Consider the following 20,037-nt stretch of genomic DNA (forward strand, 5'->3'; position numbering starts at 1 on the left):
TTACCGTGTCCATACCCCATAACCTTTCCTTGGAGTTGCCCCTAACACAGATTATGTCACCATGACTGGTTTTGTTTGTTTTATATTTGGCCAAAATATTCTGGTTTAGATACAGATATTTACAGAAGGTAGGGAGGAAAGGAACCAGGCCAGAGAGGAACAGGTATATGTACAAGGCTGGGCTGCAAAGAGCAGCAACTTCCATATAAGTTGGGGGTTTTGTGCATGTTGGTTTCCATCTCATGTGACAATGTCCACTTCTGCTATGTGGAGAGATGATGGCCACTGCCCACCCAGGTACCAGCAGCAGGGGATTGTCTGACTTGGGAAGAAGTGGGGTTTACAGGAGCCCAGCAGGTCCTTTCTGCTCTCCTAGGAGCCAGTAAGTTCGCATCTTGCCTTTTCCCTGGAAGCGGAGAAGTAGAGATAATTCAGATTCTTCTATGTTATTCCTCATATCTCCCTCCCTTCCCCCCACAAACCCCGTGATTGTGTTCATCCTCCCATTCCATGACTCCCTCCCCATGGCCTGCCATCACCTTCATCTCCACATCCCCTCGAAGCTCTAGCTGGAAGCATCCTAGCTCATCCAGGGCATCCTTGGTGGTAGAGGAGACATGAATCTTAAGGGCTGGGGTGGGATAGGGGAAATGATGGAAAGAAGAATCAAAGAAAAGGCAACCGAAGAACTGGCAGGATCGGAGAGAGCTTTACCCAACCACCATCCCTCAGGAGGGTCTCAGTCTTCCCAGGGCACATGCACTAGAATCAAAATATGTCCAAGGATGGGGCAATCAGGAACTGTGGTCTCTCAGAATGAGATTTGGAGGAACTATGAAAAGAAGAAAAGGCCAACACAGGTTGAGGCTGATGCTGGGGTTGAGGGCTAATGTCTCACCTTGACCATTAGACTCCATTCGGGAAGCAGTGTTCACTGTGTCTCCAAAAAGACAGTAGCGGGGCATCTTCAGGCCAACGACCCCAGCACAGACGGGCCCTGTGAGAAGAAATAGGTTGGGAGAGCCTGGGAAAAGTCGATATGAGGACAGGAGTGAGAGTCAGCCTTACCCGTGTGGACCCCTATGCGTAGCCTCAGCTGGTCATGGGGTCGGTGGCGGATGCGGAAGGAAGAAACCGCATCCAGTAATGCCAGGGCCATACGAGCAATTTCCGGGGCATGGCGCTGACCATTTCTGCCTGGGAGACCAGATACCACCATGTAGGCATCTCCAATCGTCTCTACCTGATTGAGAGGGGGATGAAAAGGTCACCTCTATCTGTATCAGTGGGGATGGGGAAGGGCAGAAGGAGACAAGCTGGGTACGACTATGAGTCATCCTGACAGCCTGGGGGCCAGAACATTGACTAGAAAGTAAGTGCCATGGTCCTGAGAATCTGGGAGAAGGGGAGTCAAGGGAATCGGTAAATCCTCCTGCCCATCCCAGCACCTGGCGAATACTCTACAAATGTCTGCTGAATGGACACCCTGTCTGCAACAGGACATGGTCAAATAGGCTCTGCTGTCAGGAAATGGGAAGCAAGACAACAGGGCTGCCCTGAAGAGCACAGAAGCTGGTGGGGAGGTCAGCGAGGCCCCGTGAAATGAGCCTCAGACAGCCTGAAGTGTCAAAGGTAAGAAAGCAGGTACTTGGCTTCGTTAATTGTACTGAAGCTGTGTAAGAGAAGGTCCTTGTTTTTAGGAACTACACACTGACCTGTTTAGGGATAAAGGGGCACTGTGGGGCTTCCCTGGTGGCCTAGTGGTTAAGAATCTGCCTACCAATGCAGGGGACATGGGTTCGAGCCCTGGTGCGGGAAGATCCCACATGCCGGGAAGCAACTAAACCCGTGCGCCACAACTACTGAGCCTGTGCTCTAGAGCCCGCGAGCCACAACTACTGAAGCCCGCGTGCCTAGAGCCTGTGCTCCGCAGCAAGAGAAGCCACTGCAACGTGCACCACAACAAAGAGCAGCCCCCGCTCCCCACAACTAGAGAAAGCCCGCGTGCAACAAAGACCCAACGCAGCTAAAAATAAAATAAATAAATTTATTTCTTTTAAAAAGGGGGCACTGTGTCTGAAACTTACTTGCAAAAGGTTCAGAAAATAATATATGGAGACATAGATTTTTTTTAAATAAAGCAAATGGGGGAAAATATAAACAATTGGTGAATGCAAGTAAAGGGTTTATGGGAGTTCTTTGTTACAGTAATAACAGAGATGGCAGAGTAAGTCCAAAGGGAAGGGACAGGAGTGGGTAATAAATATTATCTGTACAATATTAGGCATTTTCCACAATAAATTTATTATTCCCATCATACAGATAAAATATCTGAGGCTCAGGGAGCTTCTGTTACTTGCCTAAGGCCACACGGTTGGTCACAAAGCCCGATCATTTTTACTCCCAAGCACAATAAAGCCTACCCTGTGCCAACTCAATGACTTCAACAAAAAGCTTCCACTCCATAGCTTGTCCCTCACCCCAATAAATCATTCTATACCCACATCCTGTATGATTCCTCCATGTCTGGAGTGGATGAAGAGAAGAGAAAAGATGACTAGGCTATGCCTATACCCCCAGGCAAAAAGTGGCAGACAGGGGCTAGATCTTGTGATGGTTCCGATTAGGCAAGCCTTAAGGATTCACAAGAGATTAGACGGGAATGTACAATTACAGTGCCAGAGCCTCATTTGTCTACAAAGGGTACTCTAGCACTAGGATGCTGGAGACCCAGGCAGGAAAACTGACCCTGGAGCAGGTAAGGCATGTGGGATTCGGGCAGACTGGGTTTTAAAAGAGTGTCGGTGTAAGGGCAGCCCCAGCTCTCACCTTGTAGACGTCAAAGTTGTCAATTATGGCATCAAAGCAGGTATACAGATCATTAAGAAGTGTCACCACCTAACAGGGATGGGAAAGTAGAGGCCTTAAGACTTTCCAACTTTCTAAGACTGTCCAACTAACTGTCCAACTTTCTAAGAATTCTTAACACACAAGCCATAACAAGATATGGAAACTACAGACCAAGCTAATCTTCCCTATTATCAAGGATCTCTATGCCCCAGTGAAGCTCCCGCAGGTCTCTACCCCACCCTCTGCCCCTCACCTGGCTCTCACCTGCATGGGGGTGCTCTCTGCTGACAAAGCTGTGAAGCCAACGATGTCACTGAAGTAGATGGTAACGCTGTCAAAGGCCTCGGCCTGTACGGTCTCTCCCCGTTTTAACTGCTCTGCCACTGAACTAGGAAGCAAAGGTACAGTTTGAGCCAAACTCAGAGAAAGAGGGTGGGAGGGCGAGAGAGAGGAAAGGAGTGTATGGCTGGAGCAGAGATGAGTTCTAACATGAAAGCTGAGCCTGGTGGAGGAGAAGGAAGGTGGCTGGGAAGACATTACAGTCCAGGGCAAGGTAAGGTGTACAGGTGGTGTGGGGTTGGAAGGGGATCCCTGGGGATGTGGGCTAAACGTCTCAAGTTGGGATTGTTCTACATACACTTGCTGGAGCAAAGGTCTGGTAGAGCAGCGTCCTAAGAAGAAGGGATGGGAAGCCAGGAAGAAGGCAGCACAACTCATTTGGAGACAGAATGAAAACACACGGTCTAGAGCCAGAATGGGCTCATGGTAGCAAGATGTAACAAAGCAGCATTCTAAGGGTTGGGAAGTGACTTCTCAGGAGCTTGATTAGGCAGAAACCAACAGAAGAATACCACAGGAAAATTCAGGAAGGGGGACAGAAGTCTCACTGGGGTAGAATTTGGTAGAGCAGAGCCTCAGCCTTGCGTTTCTCCTCCAGGTAGGCCTGTGTGCGTTCCTCCACCAGCTTCTCCAGGTTGTTGGCATACTGCTCCATGCGCAATAGGAGGTTATCCAGTATGCTGGTGCCACCCTCCCTGGAAGGAGGCCAGGATAGGGTACCTGCTCCAGAATGCTCAAGACCCCCAGGGCTTTCTACCCAACCCACCCTCTCGGCCCCACCAACCCCACCTCACCCACTAAGACTGATGAGGCTTCTAGCCCCGGGGAGCTCCTGCACCATAGTGCCCTCTCACTTGTTAAAGCGGCGAATGAAGCCCTTAATCTGTCCAAAGTCTGGTCGCTCAGCTGCGTCCTGGGCCCAACACCGCTCCATCAGCAAAACCAGCTCTTCGTTCAGTTGGGTCCGGTCGATGCTCGGCCGGAAATAAGGCCGCTGACCATTTCGGACCTTCTGGACAATCTCTGAGGGTGATAAAGGGTTTGGATGAAGAACAGGTCCCCCAAGTAGAGGAGGCTCTGGGTCGTAGATTGACTCTCACCTTTGGGGCTGAGGTCCAGGCCCTCCAAGTAGAAAGGACCACTGCGAAGGGCTATCTCCTGTAAGATGATCCCAAAGCTATAGACATCGGCCTTCTGCATGCCTGTGGTTGGCAAGGGGTTCCCACTGAGCAGTTCTGGGGCAGTCCACAGCTTCTCTGAAAAGAGGGAACAGGTGGCCAGGTCCTCAAAAAGGAAATCCCCAAGCCCACCTGGCCTCATTCCTATAATGCTCGCCGTATTACTGTCACTCCGTCTCCCTCTCCCACCCTCCGTAGGTGGAAATGATCAGGGCCGGGGGAGCAATGTAAAAGCAGGTTGTGGGGGAAGGCCTCACTGGCATAGAGGGCGTGGTTGTCATCAGGTTCAGCAGTTGATCGGAAGCTGGCCAGGCCATAGTCTGTGATTTTGAGCACAAAACGACTATCCACCACACAGTTGGAGGACTTGAGACTCCCATGGGATGCAATAATGCTGTTATGGAGAAAGGCCATGCCCTGCAGGATACAGATCAAGTCATGGGATTGGATCATATCTGGCTTGGGATACCCCCTCTCCGTGAGATGGACATTAGCTAGCTGTCTAAAGATCTTGGGACCATGGGCTTTCCTGGTGGCACAGTGGTTGGGAGTCTGCCTGCCGATGCGGGGGACACAGGTTCGTGCCCCGGTCCGGGGAGATCCCACATGCCATGGAGCGGCTGGGCCCGTGAGCCATGGCCGCTGAGCCTGCGCGTCCGGAGCCTGTGCTCCGCAACAGGAGAGGCCACAACAGTGAGAGGCCCGCGTACCGCAAAAAAAAAAAAAAAAAAAAAAAAGATCTCGGGACCATAAAAACAATAAGCTAATTTCGGAATGCATCCTTTGTACAGTTTCCACCCCAGGAAGCAGGCAAAATAGGAGAGTCGTCTCTTCCTGGTACCTTAAGCAGTATATTGGCACCCAAGCGCCGGGGATAGGAGACATGCTTAAGAGGAAGGACAAGGGGAGCTATCAGTTATCACCCTGGAAAGGGCGGTCTGTCTTCTGAGTAATGAAGGGATCAGAACTCTGAGGGTGAACTCCAAGAATACAACACCCATGGTGGCCTCAAATGCTTGGCCACTACTCAGGAAGACATGGCTTGAGATCCAGGTATCAAGAGTACCTGGATGCACCAAGGAAGACCAGCCAGTTGTAAACTTTAACATACAACCATGTATAGGCAGGCAAGTCGAGATAGAGGAGGAAAGCCATCTACTACAGGGGATGTCGGGCCAGAGAGAAAGTGGAGAAAATAGTAAATTAGAAAAACCTGGGAAATGGACACAGGTAGGAGGTAGCTACCAAGCCAATGCAGAAGCCTGAAACTTCTGGCCCCCCTGGGGCCAGAGAGGAGAGAAAGGTTGCCTGTGAGGGACTCTAAGGCAGGTCCTAAGAAGGCAGAGTGGTGCTTCCCCTGGGAAGTCAGTTCAGGTGGAACCGAAAAAGGATACGGTGTCCTGTATGCTAACCTCCTTTAAATGTTTAGCTCTGGGCTTAAACAACTCAAAACTCTAGTCTCTGTGAACTCTTCCTTTTTATTCGTTTCATCTTGGTATCAACAAACCTTTGGGAATCTCCAAACTCGTGAATACAGATGTTAGGCTTCTGGCTTTGTTCTAAATCACCTTTCCATCAAATCACTGTTCTCTCAAGAGTCATGTTTTTCTTACATTTATCATCACACCTCCAGCTGAGCACCACATCAACTTTACCTAATATTTTATCTCTGACTTGATGGCAAACTTTTACACACACACACAAAATTTTTTAAATAACCTCTTGAAAACTATGCAGAGAAACCGAAGCCAGCTCCAGGTGTGGTACAGGTGATCCACTAGGCTAGCTCACTGGCTAGGGGACTTGCTTCTAAACACCTGTCCCACCTGTGCAAGATTCAAATTTATGCCTTCACAAATCCATAGACCTCTGGGTCACTTGAAAATAGCTGAAACCTAGTATATTAGAAGATACCAAACATTTAGTATAATTTTCCTTGGCTTCTCTTGGTTTTACTAATAAATGTTCATTTCGAATTTCAGTTTTTCTGAACAAAAGAGCAGATACGTGAAATATTGGTTAGAGAGTAAATGATGAGGAAAAAAAATAGAAGATAAATGTTTGGAGACTCCATTAATTTTTCCCTGCTAAGAGATTTTAATATAAACTCTTGGAGGAAAAAGAAAAGATGATGGAGAGAGATTTGAGAGATTTGAGATCTGAGATTTGAGCTAGGGCAGGAAGACAAAAGTTCTCTACAAGTACAGGACTCTTTGTGGCAGATAAAACTCATTCCCCCCCAATTAAAAGCCCCAAATCCATTGTTTGCCCATTATTACCCAACCTTAAGAATAAGGGGAAATGGAGAGATGGAATTTTTAGACTAGGAAGAGAAATCATAAGCAAAGATAGAAAGAGGGAGGCATTTTAAAGTGGATGAACTCAAGGAGGAGTGGGGAAGACTCACCTTAACAAGGTCATTAATGAGTGAGTAACGAAACATCCAATCCAAGTTGATGCTATCATTTTCCAGAATATCCTGGTAAGTGACATGGAATAGATTATGTGACTTTCCTAGCCCCACTATTACCTGCACAGTCAGTGTAACTTTGGGCCTATCTCCCCTGCCCCTATAATCCCCACCTATATCCCTCACCTGTAAACTCCCACGAGGACAATACTCGGTGACGATGCAAATGTTGGGAGGGTCTATGCAGGCGCCAATGAAGCGAGTGAGATGGTTGAACTGAACATCTCTCATCTACGAAAAAAAAAAAAAGGAAGAAAAAGAGAATTGAAAGAGCTAAAAATTAGATACAGAAATCTACCACTACATGAGAGGACCTTTCTCTTAATTGTCCTTACAACTTGAAATAATTTATAAATAAACCCATTGCCCTCCTAGCCAATTTTACTGTTCCCTAGTCCTCCCCTTCCCCTTCCCCTTCCCCATTCTTATTTACCCCTGGCCCTCAACCCATACACCATGACTTACATGTTTGAGTTCAAACAGAACCTGCCGGGTCAGCTCAATGCGCTTCTTATTCACATGTTTGATGGCAACAACATTTCCCTGATGGTGGGTGTGAAAGGGGAAGAGGGACATTAATATCAGAAAGGGTCTCTGGGTGCTGGGAAAGACTGGAGAACTGTGGGAGCATCCAGGAGATCAGCTGGACAGAGAGGAGGGTTATGAGGAGCAGAGGGTCACGGGAAGAGGTGACAGATGTGGATGAGACAGAATGAAATGGTGGGGACCAGAACAAGTGGACGACTGTTCACCTTGAAGTGACCGGTGTTGGCAAAGATCTGGTATTTCCCATGGGCTGTCATGAGCGAGCCGTAACTGGATCCCCGCTGGGGCCAAGGGCAACATGGAGGCGGAAGGATGAAAGGAACGTTAGATGGTGGTGGTAGTGCAGGTGCTATCATTACAGGCTGATGTGCTGGGAAAGGTCCAGGGTACGAAAGGACAGGCACTCAGAGGGAAGCAGAGGGACAGCTGAGACGAGGGCTCACCAGCGACAGTGTGAGGCGACTGCCTGCACCTTTATGGTATCGCTCTGAATTGCCAAATTGCAGCTCCTCCCAGCGAATGCGCCACAACATGCTAGCCAGCTCTTTCTCCAGCATCAGTTTTCTGTAAGGACTGCACACCTCAGTTGACTGGCAAGCCCAATCCTACCACCCCAGAAGCCAACAGCGGGGTTGCAGAGACTTCCCGGCAGCTCCTGAAGCTGCGGTTGTCACACCCCAGACACAGGACTGAGAGAGAGGGATGCATTCCCTCCCCCGTGTTCTAGGGGCCTCCTGGCCTCAGCCAGAAGGCTGTGTGGAAATGGGAGGGAGGGAGTAGGTCAGCGGAAAGCGCAGAACTCACCGGAAAATGAGGAAGCTGGAAACGCCAAACATGATGAAGGTGATTCCTGTGCCCAGCGCCACGATTGCCAGAGTGGAAAGTGGGGCTGAAGGGAGAGGGGGCCCTGAGAAAGACTGTGTGTGGTGCTGTGAACGGGGAGGGGGGATGCTCTTAGGTGCAGGGAGCAGACAGATCTCGAGAGGTAAAGAAGCAGGCAGGGGGCATAGGAGAACAGGTGATATAGAGCTAAGGGTGGGGGAGCCCGTGAGGAGGAGGTAAAAGAATGGAAAGTCAAGGGAGGAAGGATTGCTCCCAGTCCCTGCACACACCCACTTTTATCACAGGATGGGTCGTCCAAGTCAAAGGCACAGGGGGGATTGTCCAAGGGGGGGGCCCCCTTCACCCAGGGGATGGGCCGTCCTGTCCACCAAATCTGCTTTTCGGCTCCCGAGTAGTGGGCTGCAGGCTGTGAGGAAGGAGAAAACAGGGCCCACAGGCCTGCTCCCACCAGCCTCCTCCCCCCAAACCCAGCTACTTGGGTGCTTTTCTCCCCATCCTACCGCCCACCCACCAAGCAGCTCCAGCAGAGGAAATAAGTCCCTGCCTCTAGAACCTGTGATTCTGCCCCCGTTGACCCCCTGAAAGCTGGGTTTGCAGGCCCCCCACTCTCCTCCCTGCCTCATCCCCCATCACCTGAAAGTCCCCAGAATCCAGGTCTCCCATGGCCCACAGGACAAAATCAGTCTCCCGGTCATTGTTCTTGTCCATAACAACCAGTCCAGTTACACCTAAGACAGAAAGGAGTACCCCTTACTTTGAGATCTACCCTAGGCCCCTCTCCTATCCTCCCAATCCCTCCAGTCACCTCACAGTCTGTCCCTGCCCCCATTCTTAATATGTGTCCACCTCTGCCATGTTCTCTGACCCCTACTAACTCTCCCTCCTGCCCCTGGTGTCTGTGTTTTCTTCTGCCCACTCCACTCCTGAGCGTGACAGCGGCACTCTGGCCTCCAACTGACCCTCTCCATTACCATGGTATCTTCTTCCTTGCATCTTCTCGACAATTCGAAGTCCATCTTCCCGGGTGCCTCCTTCCTGTATCGTCTCATTCAGGACTTCAGCATATAGCAGGATCCCATCGTAGAAGCAGCCAGCAATGAGGTTCATCTGGGGGTGGTAACTTCAGCAGTGCTCTCCAAAGGTCCTGCCAGGCCCCTTTCCCAGCCCCCTTTTCCATCTCTGGGGTCTCCTTCTACCTCTCCTCGCTCTGGTTTGCTTTCTTCCCTCCTCTCATTCCTAAGGTGCCATCCCTACCTCACTGAACACTAAGGCAGAAGAGAAAATCCTGAATGGAAGTGGACAGCCCCCAAAGTAGGGCTGGCTCCATGGCCAAGGCTTGATTCTGAGTTAGGGAGAAGAGGCTTTCCTCAAAGCCTGGCCTGATTCTCGGGGAAAGAGAGATCTACTTACGAGGGAAGGGGCCAGCTCCACACCAAAATCTTCCCGAGCTCTTATCAGAAGACGATTCTGGAATTCCTGATACTCAGGATTCGGGGGTTCTCGGTATGTGATGACCAATACCATCTGTACGAACAGCACATGGGAGAGTGGAAATGATTCAAGATGGGCATTAGGGGAAGAGAGGAAGCAGGACAGGGAAACTTGCTGAAATATACATGATATAAAATGTACATGGGTGACTCTGAAGGCTGAGAGGATACTAAACTCGTGTGTGTGTGTGTGTGTGTGTGTGTGTGTGTATGTTTAATACTCTGGGGACAGCACGTGGCACACCTCCATACAAGATAGATAGATAGGATGGTTCTGGGAAGGTGGAGACTGGGAAATACATGAAGTCAACTCTATCCCCCAAACTGGGCTCCTCATCGTCCTGAAGCCCCTACTACCACCCAGGCCTCCCAGCAGGGCTGCCATAACACTCACAGCTCCTCTGTCCCATCCTTTCTGGGTACCTGTTTACTGGCAAGGACAACACTGAGCAACAGCTCCTCTCCCTGGTGTTAATTACTGCTAATGTTCTCAGTAAAATGTTTACATTTTCATTTGGGCCACTTGAGCACAGTGCCTCCACCCAGTGAATTAGAGATTTCAGGTCCTATGACAACTGGGGGAAATCCTTTGAGAGAGTGATTCCATCTGTAAAAAGCCATGAGCCGGCGCCTTTAATGTGCATGGAACACCCACCATATGCAGTCCTGCATACTGGCATAGTCCCACACATCATGAGTCACAAGGAAAACACACAGTCACACGCCCACACACATCTCATAGATAAGCCAGTGGCACACATGGTCTCAGTCATGCACACTTCTCATTGGCCACAGTCAGCATGTCTCTGTCTTTCACTGGGATGCCTGCCTGGCTCCCACTGGCCCACTGGCCTCACACACTTCCCGCTTCTTGGCCTCTGCCTCCACCTCAGGCCTCCACAATCACTGAGACCAGCCTCTGCCTTCGTCAGGGAACTGGCACTGCAACTTCGGGGAAAGACTTCAGATCAATATATTTTGTGAAACGTGACTTTGTGAAATGAGAGATTAAAACTAGTCATTTTGGGACTTCCCTGGTGGCGCAGTGGTTAGGAATCCACCTGCCAAGGCGGATCCACCTGCCAGGTTCGATCCCTGGTCAGGGAAGATCCTACGTGCCGCAGAGCAACTAAGCCTGTGTGCCACAACTACTGAGCCTGTGCTCTAGATCCCGCGAGCCACAACTACTGAGCCCGTGTGCCACAACTACTGAAGCCCATGCGCCTAGAGCCCGTGCTTCACAACAAGAGAAGCCACCACAATGAGAAACCTGCGCACCGCAACGAGGAGTAGCGCCCCCTCGCCACAACTACAGAAAGCTCATGTGCAGCAACGAAGGCCCAACGCAACCAAAAAATAAATATAATAAATAAAATTGATTCTTTAAAAAATAAAACTAGCCGTTTCTACCAGTTGTGTTAATTCCTGTCATAGAAAGTACCATAGAGATACTAGATATATCACTTACGACCTATTATAGATCAATTCATTCCAGGTAGGAAATAATGAAGTCAGTTTCTAATACACATTGATTATATTAGACTGGAGTCTACTTCATGATGTAATTATTCTTACTGGAGCGTTTGGATGCTTGATCACACACTGCTAATACTCTCCCACTGTCAGGCAGAATTAAAAAGGAGAGGGAGACTGAGGGTGGGGCTGGAAGGGTTCGTTCAGTAACACCTATTCAAAGAATAAAAGAAAAATAGAAGAGTAGGATACGGTTGACAAAAAATGTAAAAAGTTAGTTAAAAAACTTGAAAAGATCAGGCTTCACACAATATCTATTTCATTATAAAGGTTGATAATAGGTTTTCAATGCTTTTTAAAAAGTAATTGCCTAGGTTTTTTCTTTGCTAGACTAGCAGTTCTCAATCTTTTTGCTCTCATGACACCTTTACGCTACTAGAAATTATTGAGGACCCCAAGGAGCTTTTGTTTGTTTGGATTACATCTATCAATATTTACCATATTAGAAATTAAAACTGACAAAGTTTTAAAACACAAGAATACACAAGCACACCTCCTATAGCTGCCAGAATGATGACATCATCACACGTCACATAACCTCTGGAAAACTCCACTGTACAATCATGGAAGAAGGAGAGTGACAGAGGCAAATAACACCTTAGTATTATTTTTAAACTAGTTTTGCCCTCATTGTCCCCCTAAAAAAGGATTCCAGGGGCCCCCAGGATCCCAAGACCACACTTTGAGAACTGCTATGCTCGACTCTGTTTTGCTGTGGTTACCAGCTACTAAAAAAAAGAGAGAGAAGCAGAAGAACTTCCAAAGAATTTCTGTTCTTGCTCAGGGGCTAGAGAGAAGGTAAAGGTAGGTAACTGTGTCCCGTTGCACAGGGGACCCCAGGCGGAAAAAAAAAAAAAAAAAAAAGCAAAGGCTGCCAAAATGGGTACAGCGGTGGGTGGAAGCCAGGAGGGCACCCGGGAAATGTGCAAGGACAGCAGATGCCTGGCTCTGCCTGTGGGCCCACCCACACCCAGACCCACTCTGGCTGCCGCAGGAGGCACTGTTAACAGTGGCCTAAATTAACAGAATGGTCTCCACAAGAGATGCTGCCTTCCACGGCCCTTGGTTTACTGCTTACTTCCATTCTAGCCGCTGGTGTCCCCCATCTGTACCCCAGTCTCATGCTGGTCACCTAGTTTGTGGCTTCTCCCTGGGTTTCTGACCCTGTAGAATGTCCTCAAATGTCCAGACAGAGCCTCTGGATCCTTAGAGCCTAGTCATTTGGTTAGTTCCACCGTATCTACGTATTCTTCCCTTTCCTGGTTGATCATCTTGGTTTACAGTACCTGCCGGCTCTACTCCTGTCTAAATGAATTCCTAACCCCATCCCCCCTCTTCCCAACACACACGTTGATTCAATTCAACAAACGTGCTAGGCACACGGAATACAAAGACAAGCATGGTCCCTGCCCTCAAGCGGCTACGGTTCAATGAGGGAGAAAAATCATAGCAACATATTTAATTTGAGAGTCCTCTCCCCCAATAGCTAGTATCCAGCATGAGCTGGGACCCCTTCCTTGGGCATGACACCCTCCTGGAAAGGCTGTGGGCATCTATATCAGGGACTCCTCACCTCTGCCGCCACCTTTTCCAGGCTGGCCTGCTCTGGGACCCCAGCGGGCCAGGTATCTCTGGGGTGTGGGCTCTCTGCTCTTTCACCCTTGTCTGGAGCTGACCACACCACTTCCCTTTGATTTTCCCCTTAGCATATTCTTGACTGCCCCTTCTCTTATATCGTAGCAAAACCTCCCTCTTTGTTTTTCTGTCTGAATAATGCCTACAGTGAGTGGGAGAGCTGAGAATTAATTTACAGTTCACCCTGGAAAAACTTGGGTTTGAACTGCACAGGTCCACTGATATGCAGATTTTTTTCAATAAACGCAGACCATGGTACTACATGATCTACACTTGGTTGAATCCACAGATGTGGATGGAACCTCCAAGAGGGAAGCCTGACTGTAAAGTTATACTCAGATTTTCGATTGCATGGAGGGTGGGTGCCCCTAACCCCCACAGTGTTCAAGAGTCAACTGTATGTAACTAATTGTTAGCAGACTAGATCCCTCCTCCTCCTACCCTAAGTGCTGGGGCCCCTTGGCTGGTAGGAATTCTCCCACAAGAAGAGAGGTGTGCCCTCCACAAAGAGAGTATGGCCCAGAAGCCTGTGGAGTCTTCCCATCTGGGAGGGTTAGAGAGACCCTCCTTGACCACACTAGCTAAAGCACAACCCCCCTGATACTCTCCTCTCATACCACGCTATGCTTTTTTTCTCTTTTTAAGTAACACATCACAGTTTGTTCTATGTTTGTATCTATTGCTTGTTTATGTCTGTCTGTTCTACTGAATGTAGGCTCCAAAAGGCAGGGACATCTGTTATGTTCTCTGCTGTATACTAGCACCTCGCACAGTGACTAGGACATAACAGGTGCTAGCTAAGTAAACACTAACAGAATGAGTCAGTCTTCAGATGAATCAGACATTGACTGAATAATGTTGTAAGTTCTAGAGGAGTTAGAGATAGGCACAAGAGTGGGAAATTCAGTCCAACCTGAGGATTCAGGGATTGTTTCCTAGAAGGGAAAATAACTGATTTGAGTATTATAGAATACACAAGCATTATCCAGACACACAAAGGTGAGAAGGTCGTTTTAGGCAAAAGTTCAGCAGCAACAAAATCTGTCCTGCCACTGCCCATGTTCAAGTGTGACGGTCACAGACTTATACTCAGGCATGCAAACAGATATGTCATTCACAGTCAGACACTACCGAATATATAATCACAGCCACATAAAACCTTACTCATTGCAGAAGGTGGCCACCCAAGTCCAGCCCTTATACACATCTACTTAGAGTCAAAGAATCTCAGGGTTGAAAAGACCTGAAGGTTATCCTATACGCCACCTCAAATTCTTTTTGGGATAAGAAGGGGGTATGCATAAATAAGTTTTAAAAAGTACTTATATACATAAGTAAGTGAAAAATTGGTGGGAGAATCGGGGAGCAATTCATGGGTATGATTTTGAGAGGGAGAGATTTGGGGTAAGGGGAGGAAGACCACTGTGGACAAAAGCAGCAAAGAGCCCAAAGGCAGCGGGGCAGGGAGGCCCGAGGTAGCAGGTCTGAGCGAGGTCTAGCCGGCTGGAATACTCAGCAGTACTGGGAGGTAAGATTTTAAAAGTGGGTTGAGGACTGTATAAAATCTTAAATGTCATGATAAGGAGTCAGGACTTTATTCTGTAGGAAATAAGTCATTGAAAGTTTTGAGCAGAGAAGTGAAGTGAAGACAGTCATGTCAATTTTCCCTACAAACTGCTTCTCATATCCATCTCTTTTCATTCCTGCTATCATCACCATAGTTCAAGCCCATACCTCCATACCGCATTCTAACCTATTGCAGGTGGCCTCACTGTCTCCTCCTCTTCTAATCCAACCTGAGTTCTGTCAGTATATTTCTCATCACAAAAAAACCTCAAAGACCCCACCATTCAAGTCCAAACGCCTCAGTCTTAGGTTCAGAGCTCTCCTTAATCTGAATCTACCTCCGCAGCATTATTTCCTATAATGTGCTCCAAGTGAACCATTCTTTCTTGTCAGGTCAGTATCTTCTTGGATCCCCAAACATGTCCATTCCCATCTTTTTTTCTTTGCTCCAGCTGCCTGCATCCTCTCTCCCACTCTGACTAGGAATATGACATCTATCTTTAAAGTCACCATAGAGTCTTGCTTCCTTTATAACAGCTTCCCCTAAACCCAGCCCACAGTGACTCTCTCCTCTGAACCACTCAAGTTCTTAGTGTCTGTTCCAGGACACATCATCACATCCTTTCTTGTACTTGTATCTAACTGCACCACAATCATGCCTCGCCTCTCCAGAAAGGGTGGAAGCCCTCCCAGGGGCGGGGTCTAGATCTTTTCCTGAACTTCCCACCCCCCCGACCCCACGGTATATCTACCATTGGTACTTAGGAAGAGTCAGTGTTCCAGGATCTTGGGAGGTAGCCTTGGAAGACACACTGAGAAAGAGCCACAAAGGTGAGACTAGACTTGGAAAGCCTCCGTCCATTTAATCCCTGTGGTTCACAATTCTTGCCCTGTTGCTAGGGTTTCTGTGGGGTCTTGTGACAGAGAGAGAATTCCCAAAAAAGCTCCTCTCCCTGCTCCCTTCAAGTTTGGCTCAAATGATACCTGAAAAGCTTCTCTGAGGGCCTCGGCCTGTTCCCAGGTGCGATTGTCCTGCCAGGGCCGGCCTGTGGAGCGCGTGGGGCCCGCACGGAGACTCTCCCCAAAGACATCCAGGTAAAAGAAGACATAATCTCCGTTGGTCAGGTTCTCCCTCTGGGCCTGAAGCAGGATCTCATGCAGCATCTCCAGAGGGCCGCAGATATACACAACTGGGAGCAGGTACGTGACAGAGGGGCACTCTGAGAAAGCATCCAGGACCCTAGACAGCCCCCTCTCTGACCATCTGCATTCCCATCTTTAGCGAGGAAGAGAGGCCCTAATCTATCAACCACCCAGCAGATGTTCCCCATCCCTCCCCCCTTGGAGTCTATGTCATAAGTACCCTGGGACCGTATGGACCATCTGGCAGAAGTCAGAGCCTGACTCCAGACCCCAGAGGAAGGGAGCTATCCTTCAAGCCCTTCCTCTTCCCAGAGCCCTGCCTGCTGCTCCCCGCCAGCCCTCCTCACTCCCCCACTCTGCCCTGTCTTTCCCTAAGCTCAAAGGCACTGACTGCTCAGAACTTCTCTCAGTGGGAGCTTTACCTGTCTTTCCCAACCTAATCAGCTGCACCGCAAAGCCCATTTATGGGGTCTTCACGCTTTTTATGCCACCAAGGGGTACTGGCGGCCCAGTCTGAGAAGTCTCTGCTCACAGACAGGCACACATTTTGGAGTGACCATCAACCACACTCACTACTCCAGGGAACTCACACTGCTCCCCAAATTCAACTTCCCCCAATCCCACACTCTTCCCGACACAAGCTTCTCCCCTCAGGCCATCTTACTCCTTGTTCACATCTGTCTGTGACATCCACAAGCCCCCCAACATAACGCCTTAGCCCCTCCCAGGGGCTCCATCCACACGTGTTTCTTGATCCCAACCACCACATTCGGCTCCTCCACGGCTATCTCCATCTACAGCTTCCCAGTGCTCAGCTCCAGGGACACAGCGACCCTCCTCCCCTGACCCTAAGTAGCCCGGGCCACACTCACTGCGCCCGTTGGCCCGGATGAAGTGGGTGGCCTGCTCAGGGCCCCCCGGCTCACGGGCATACACCTGGTGCTGCACACTGAGGTTGCTGCCCTGCAGGGCCTCAAAGACGCCCTCGATGGTGAAGTAGTGAGGCCGGTCATCTGTGCGAGCATCCAGATACAGCAAGGCAGCACGGGCAGTCCAATTGAAGTGCCCATGTAGCGTCACTACAAACTCACCCAGCTTGGGAGCAGAGGGACCAGTGCGCACCAGGGTACGATAATGCTCATTCTTAGCCGCAAAACCAGAGGCCACAGCACCCGCAGTCAGCAGGGGAAGGCGCCAATGTGAGGCAAAGCGGGCCACAGAGGCAGCGGGGTACACGCAACCGGGGCCCAACAGAAGGTCGGGATCGTGGTAGAGCTTGAGGTCCACAGCGCGCAGCGGGGCCAGGTACTCAGAGCAGGCGCCATCTAGTTCAGAGCTGACGAACCGTAGGTCCACGGGCAGCGCCCGGCCCAGCGCCTCCACAGCGAGTGCCACAGCGGGACCCACCCGTGGCCAGGCCCAGGCATAGCTCAGGTTGTGTTCTGGCAGCACCACCGCCAGCGTCAGGTTCCGCGCCCCTGGGGGACGCACCCCACCTGCCAGGGCCGCCACCACCAGCAGGAGTGATGGCAGTGCCATGGGGAGAAAGCAGCGGCCCCACCCCCCCCAGAACCTGGGGCCACTCTGGCCTACGGGGGAGCCACAAGCACCGCCCAGCCTGGAACCTGGGGAAGGCCGCCAGGGAGAGAAGTGAGGATAAGCTAGGTAGGCTGGGATACAGAAAGTGGCAGGAATCGGGGGGGAGGAGATGGGAGGAAGCCCCGGGGAGTGGGTCCACCAGCCTAGGGCAGGGACGGAGGAGGGCCAAGAGTAGGGTGGCAGGAGGAGGCAGGGACCAAGGGGGCCTGTGACTGGGATGGGGAGAGCGAGAGGTGAATTCGTCTGATGAATCTAAAGCTGAGAAGGAAAAGGGGATCCGAGACTGGGATGGGGTGGAGGGGGGGGGTTGGCTGGTACAAAGAGAAGGCCTGGGGGGACCTCACCGCTGAAAGGGCTAGGAGGGCAGAGAGCTGCGAAAAGAAGGACCAAGGGGATAAGGTGGGAGGGGGCCGGCGCGGCGGAAGGACTGGGACCATGGGCAGGCGGGCAGCGAAGCGAGGCCTGGGCCGGAGGAGAAGGAAAGGCAGGGGTAAATCTCCCTGTGAAGCCTTCTCCCGAAGCTCCTGCTTGGACTAACGGGCCCAGGGCGCTGGTCCCATCCGGAGCTGCGGCGGCCCCGCCCGTGTCCCCGCTCCTCTCTGCTCCGCTTCTCCTGGGTCCGGGCGGCCGGCGCTGCCCCGCGCTTCCTCCCGCCCCCCGCCTGGGCCCCCGGGCGCGCCGCTCCTCCAGGTCAGGTTGCCGCGGCCCGGCCGTCTCCGCTCGCTGCGCCGGCGGCTGCAGAGTGTGACTCCCCGGGCAGGCCGCCCGCCCCCGCCCCCGCCCCGCGCCTTCCCCGCCCCCTCCCCGCGGCCCCTCCTCCTCCCCCGCCCGGCCCCACCCTCCGGCGCCTGCTGTCTTCCCCCCTCCCGACTCCCCACTCCCACCCGGGCGCCCGGGGACCTCCCAGGTCTCTAACCCACCCGGCGACAGCCCGGGGGCTCCGCGCAAGGGCCTCTCAGGCCGGCGAGGTCCCGGGCGTCCCCTCACTTTAAGGCCTACCCCGTCTCCCCCAGGCCCCTGGGCCACCCCGCCGCGCGCTCTCCATCTCACACACTCCCACGAGCCCAGGGCCTCCCTACCCACCCCTCGCGTATCTCGCTCTTCTTAGGGTCTCCTTTCTTAACTCCCCTGAGTCCCTCAAACACTCCAGCCTCCAGGAAACAGTCGGGGATCCCCACATATTCGGTATCCTCACTTGTCCTCCACCTAGTAAACGATAGCACCCCTCTTATTGACGGGAACCTCTTCCTCCTTCACCAGTAAGACATGCCTGCTCCCTGGAAGATAAGCCCCTCCGGGACCAAGGCGCTCCGGCGACCGATTTTTCCTGAGTCCTTACGAAGTCCATGAGTCTCCTTCTTCCTTAGGACTCAACCCTCCAATCTCCCTCTTCCTGTCCCCACGACCCCAATGTGCCCTCCCGTGTCCTCAGAGGCCACCATAGCCCACTGGGCTCCCACCACACCATCTGCTCCAGGGTGGGAGCCCAGAGCAGCCTCTTCTCTCTTTTGTCTTCCTGCACAGCCTGGGCTTGCACCTGATAAAGGCTCAGAGACTGATTACGCAAAACGTTTCCCCAGTAGTGGAAGCCCATTGTGCCCCCCTTGGGTTCCACCCCACTCCCAAGCTTCCATCCTAGAAGGCTCACCCCAGACACCCCATATCTGGAGTGCTGATCTGATCCCGAGGAACAGCTTGTGAGGGATGATATCATGGTTGCTGGGAGGGGCTGCATGGGACCTTAGGGAGTTTTCCTCAAATTGTCATAAAGGAGATGCACATAAACCCATTCTTCTCCCCCTGCCAAGAGCCACAGTTTGTCTCCTGCTTCAAGCCACTTCTCCAGAAATCAGAGTGCCAAGAAGCTGAGAAAGCTGGAGTAGAGGGAGGAGGGTGGGCGGGCAGGGAGTGGAGGGGCGTAATTTCTCTGAGATGAAGGCGACACCTAGTGGTTTTGGGGGAAATTAAGGACAATGCCATTTTATTCTTAGGTACGATACTTTATTGAACACTGGCTGCCTTGCACAAGCTATGGGGGTGAATACAAAAAGCTGAATGATAGACTTACCTTTGAGGAGCATACAATTGGAATCCCTGGGCACAGAGGCCAAAGGCAAGCCCCCCAACAACGTCTCTTGCCCTCAACCTGGTTGAAATGAAAACCTTAGGGCAGCTCTTTCTTTAACACAGATGGATTAACTCCAGTTCCAGCTCCTGACACTGTTAGTGTAAAGAAATTTCGTCCTATCTGAGCAAGGAAAAGAAGGATATAGACCAGTCAAAAGGGTGATGGGACAACCTGAAAAAGACATGGCTCTAACTTCAGACCCAATCCACCAAATAATACTTTTCAAGCAACTACACACAGTTTAATGAGAGAAGCAAATCCGAATGACACAATCTCTGCCAGAATTACAGAATTTCAAGGCTAGGAGGAATCTTATAAGTAATATTGTTCACTCCCCTCATTTAAAGATAATTGAAAACTGAGTCTCAGAGAGGGAAGTCCCATAGCTTCCTACCCCGCCCCTCTCCCCCAATCCTACATGGCTTTTTAATAGCAGAGCAGAGACTAGAATCCAGGTTTCCTGGTCTCTAAGGTGGGGCTCCGTACAGATATTCTGCTGATTCAAGGAATTTACCATGTGAGGCTGTGCTTAGAGTGTAATGGCCACTAAAGACCCAGAAGAGTCTCTCTGGAACACCTGCAGACCCAAGTGAGGACCAGACACCACTGTTGCCCAGACTCCCCAGACAAGTTTAAATGCATGACATGTCATTTCAAGCATCTTGCCCCTTCCCTCTTCCTTCCAACTGGCCACTAAGACTAGAAAGTGGGAAAGGT

At 50.9% G+C, this 20,037-nt stretch overlaps 1 protein-coding gene across 6 annotated transcripts; it reads right to left on the bottom strand.

The window, feature by feature from the left end:
* Nucleotides 1–66: 66 nt before the first annotated feature.
* NPR2 (natriuretic peptide receptor 2) lies at nt 67–17,914 on the bottom strand. 6 transcript variants are annotated; one of them, XM_067743972.1, is made up of 22 exons: nt 16,466–17,913; nt 15,435–15,640; nt 9,637–9,750; nt 9,198–9,333; nt 8,860–8,954; nt 8,500–8,632; nt 8,188–8,272; nt 7,827–7,956; nt 7,590–7,664; nt 7,303–7,380; nt 6,964–7,068; nt 6,775–6,846; nt 4,625–4,784; nt 4,290–4,445; nt 4,044–4,212; nt 3,738–3,884; nt 3,115–3,238; nt 2,830–2,898; nt 1,069–1,243; nt 899–997; nt 540–631; nt 67–406 (listed from the first exon to the last, which is right to left on the bottom strand). In XM_067743972.1, the coding sequence occupies exons 1-22, from the start codon at nt 17,130–17,132 to the stop codon at nt 341–343; spliced, it is 3,153 nt and encodes a 1,050-aa protein (XP_067600073.1). In that variant the 5' UTR covers nt 17,133–17,913; the 3' UTR covers nt 67–340. The 6 variants fall into 6 exon arrangements, with proteins under 6 accessions (XP_067600073.1, XP_067600077.1, XP_067600074.1 ...); XM_067743976.1 differs by having other exon boundaries at nt 16,685–17,912; XM_067743973.1 differs by having other exon boundaries at nt 7,827–7,947; nt 16,466–17,912.
* Nucleotides 17,915–20,037: the final 2,123 nt, after the last annotated feature.

Source organism: Pseudorca crassidens, chromosome 7 (assembly GCF_039906515.1).
Source record: "Pseudorca crassidens isolate mPseCra1 chromosome 7, mPseCra1.hap1, whole genome shotgun sequence".
Classification (NCBI taxonomy): Eukaryota; Metazoa; Chordata; class Mammalia; order Artiodactyla; family Delphinidae; genus Pseudorca; species Pseudorca crassidens.

Bases quoted from the DNA above. Each gene is read 5' to 3' on its own strand.
- NPR2 (XM_067743971.1), bottom strand. From the start codon at position 17,132: ATGGCACTGCCATCACTCCTGCTGGTGGTGGCGGCCCTGGCAGGTGGG. The intron at 6,847-6,963 runs GTGAGGGATATA...GTCACTTACCAG, and splicing joins GTCCTCGTGGGAGTTTACAG to GATATTCTGGAAAATGATAG. The intron at 998-1,068 runs GTAAGGCTGACT...TTCTTCTCACAG, and splicing joins ACGCATAGGGGTCCACACGG to GGCCCGTCTGTGCTGGGGTC.